Source organism: Sorghum bicolor, chromosome 7 (assembly GCF_000003195.3).
Source record: "Sorghum bicolor cultivar BTx623 chromosome 7, Sorghum_bicolor_NCBIv3, whole genome shotgun sequence".
NCBI lineage: Eukaryota > Viridiplantae > Streptophyta > Magnoliopsida > Poales > Poaceae > Sorghum > Sorghum bicolor.
The window spans coordinates 64,624,934-64,626,668 of NC_012876.2; the positions used below are offsets into that span (position 1 = coordinate 64,624,934).

A 1,735-nucleotide genomic window follows, 5' to 3' on the forward strand; every position below is an offset into this window, starting at 1 on the left:
ATTCCAAACTCAATAACTTAAAAATTATTCATTATTTATATTCTCAATGTCTGACCCAAATATTGTCCAAAATGACTTTTTTTATGGGTATGAAGAGAGTATATGCTAGTAAACTCTTTTTTTATATTGTTTAGGTGTGGTTATTAACTAGCCATATTAATTGTTTTCATGTACTCCCTCTACCTATAAAAAAATTGTTTAGGACAGCGACACGGTTTTCAAAGCCTAACTTTAACTCTTTGTTTTGATAAAAAAAATTTATCAAAAAATAATATATATATATTTTTAAAAAAGTATTTTTCAAGACAAATCTATTAATATGGTTTTCATATTTTCAAACTCAACAACTTAAAAACTATTCATGATTTTATATTTCCAATGTTTGACCTAAACTTTATCTAAAACAACTTTTTTTACACTAGTATATTACCCGTGCTAACGCTACGGTGACATTTAGAAAAAATTACAAAACTAAAAAAATCATAAAACTAAAAAACAAACCTACCCCACTAACAAGAAAGTCTATATGAAAATTACGGTACTTTATTTGGGAATATATATTTGGTTTTAACAAATGCTATGTAGAAAAGTTGAGAAACACAGCTCATCTACAAATGCCCATCATTTGTCTTGTAACTTTGGTAACAAGTCTATAAAAAATGAGATACTTGATTGTAGTTAGTGTAGGTGTATACCTGCCTTATTGGACAAACAAGCAAGAAAAACAAAATTGTAGAGATCGATTAAAGGAATAATAAAACAAAAAATGCCTAACAAAATCAGGCACCTATGTTCAGTCTATCACGCAATGCCAAGAAGACAAGCAAGGAAGGGTATGTAGAAAATTTCCAAAGATTTTGTGAGATCCATATGTTTAATTTCATAGTATTGTGTTCTTATAGTGCGATCCATATGTTTATGTATTAAAGTTTAGTTATTTCGTTGCAACGCACGGGCACGAACCTAGTATAATAATAAACTAATAACTACGATGATCGATATTAAAAAAAATACTACGATGATCGATGCCATCGAGATCATGGCACCCTACGCAGTGCGTCCGCGTGTGTCTAGATGTACAAGAGCCAGACGACGGCAAGAAACGTGGCAGCGACTCCAGTCTTCCAAGCGCCGCCGCGAGCACCGGCAGACGAATCGTCGTAATCGAGCACGTCAAGCACGCTATCATCATCATCATAGTTCATGGTGCCTCTCGAACCGCCGCCTCTTGATCCACCGCCGGAACGGGAACCGCCGCCCTTTGACCCGCTGCCGGAACGAGAGCCACCGCCTCTTGATCCACCGCCGGAACGGGAACCGCCGCCCTTTGACCCGCTGCCGCCGAAACGAGAACCGCCACCGCCGCTTGATGATCCACTGCCGGAACGAGAACCAGAACCGCCACTTGATCCGCTGCTGCTGGAACGAGAACCCCCTCCGCCGGAGCCGCCGCTGCCGGAGGACAAGCGCATGACCCCCTCGCTGACGTGCTCGTGGACTTGCTTGTCGTCGACCTCGTGCTCGAGCGGCACGGCTTCGCTGCTGGCCGGTGCTTGTCCTTGGTCGAGGCTGAGGACGGAGAGTAGGGCGGAGAGTAGAGATGTAAGGTCGTCATCATACTTCTAATCTGGGCCGTCTCTGTATGACATGTGCTGTGAGTCGTTGATCTTGTAGGTGGGATTTGACTGAAGAAGATTTTAATTATAGTAGAGATGTATGTACGAAGTACAAAATA

General features: G+C 40.8%; 1 protein-coding gene across 1 annotated transcript; it reads right to left on the reverse strand.

The window, feature by feature from the left end:
• Window positions 1,071–1,472, reverse strand: LOC8055218 (keratin, type II cytoskeletal 2 epidermal). The gene has a single exon (XM_002445899.2). The coding sequence runs from the start codon at window positions 1,470–1,472 to the stop codon at window positions 1,071–1,073; it is 402 nt and encodes a 133-aa protein (XP_002445944.2).

What these genes read in the sequence shown, in the direction of transcription:
- LOC8055218 (XM_002445899.2), bottom strand. Translation starts at nt 1,472, where the DNA reads ATGCGCTTGTCCTCCGGCAGCGGCGGCTCCGGCGGAGGGGGTTCTCGT.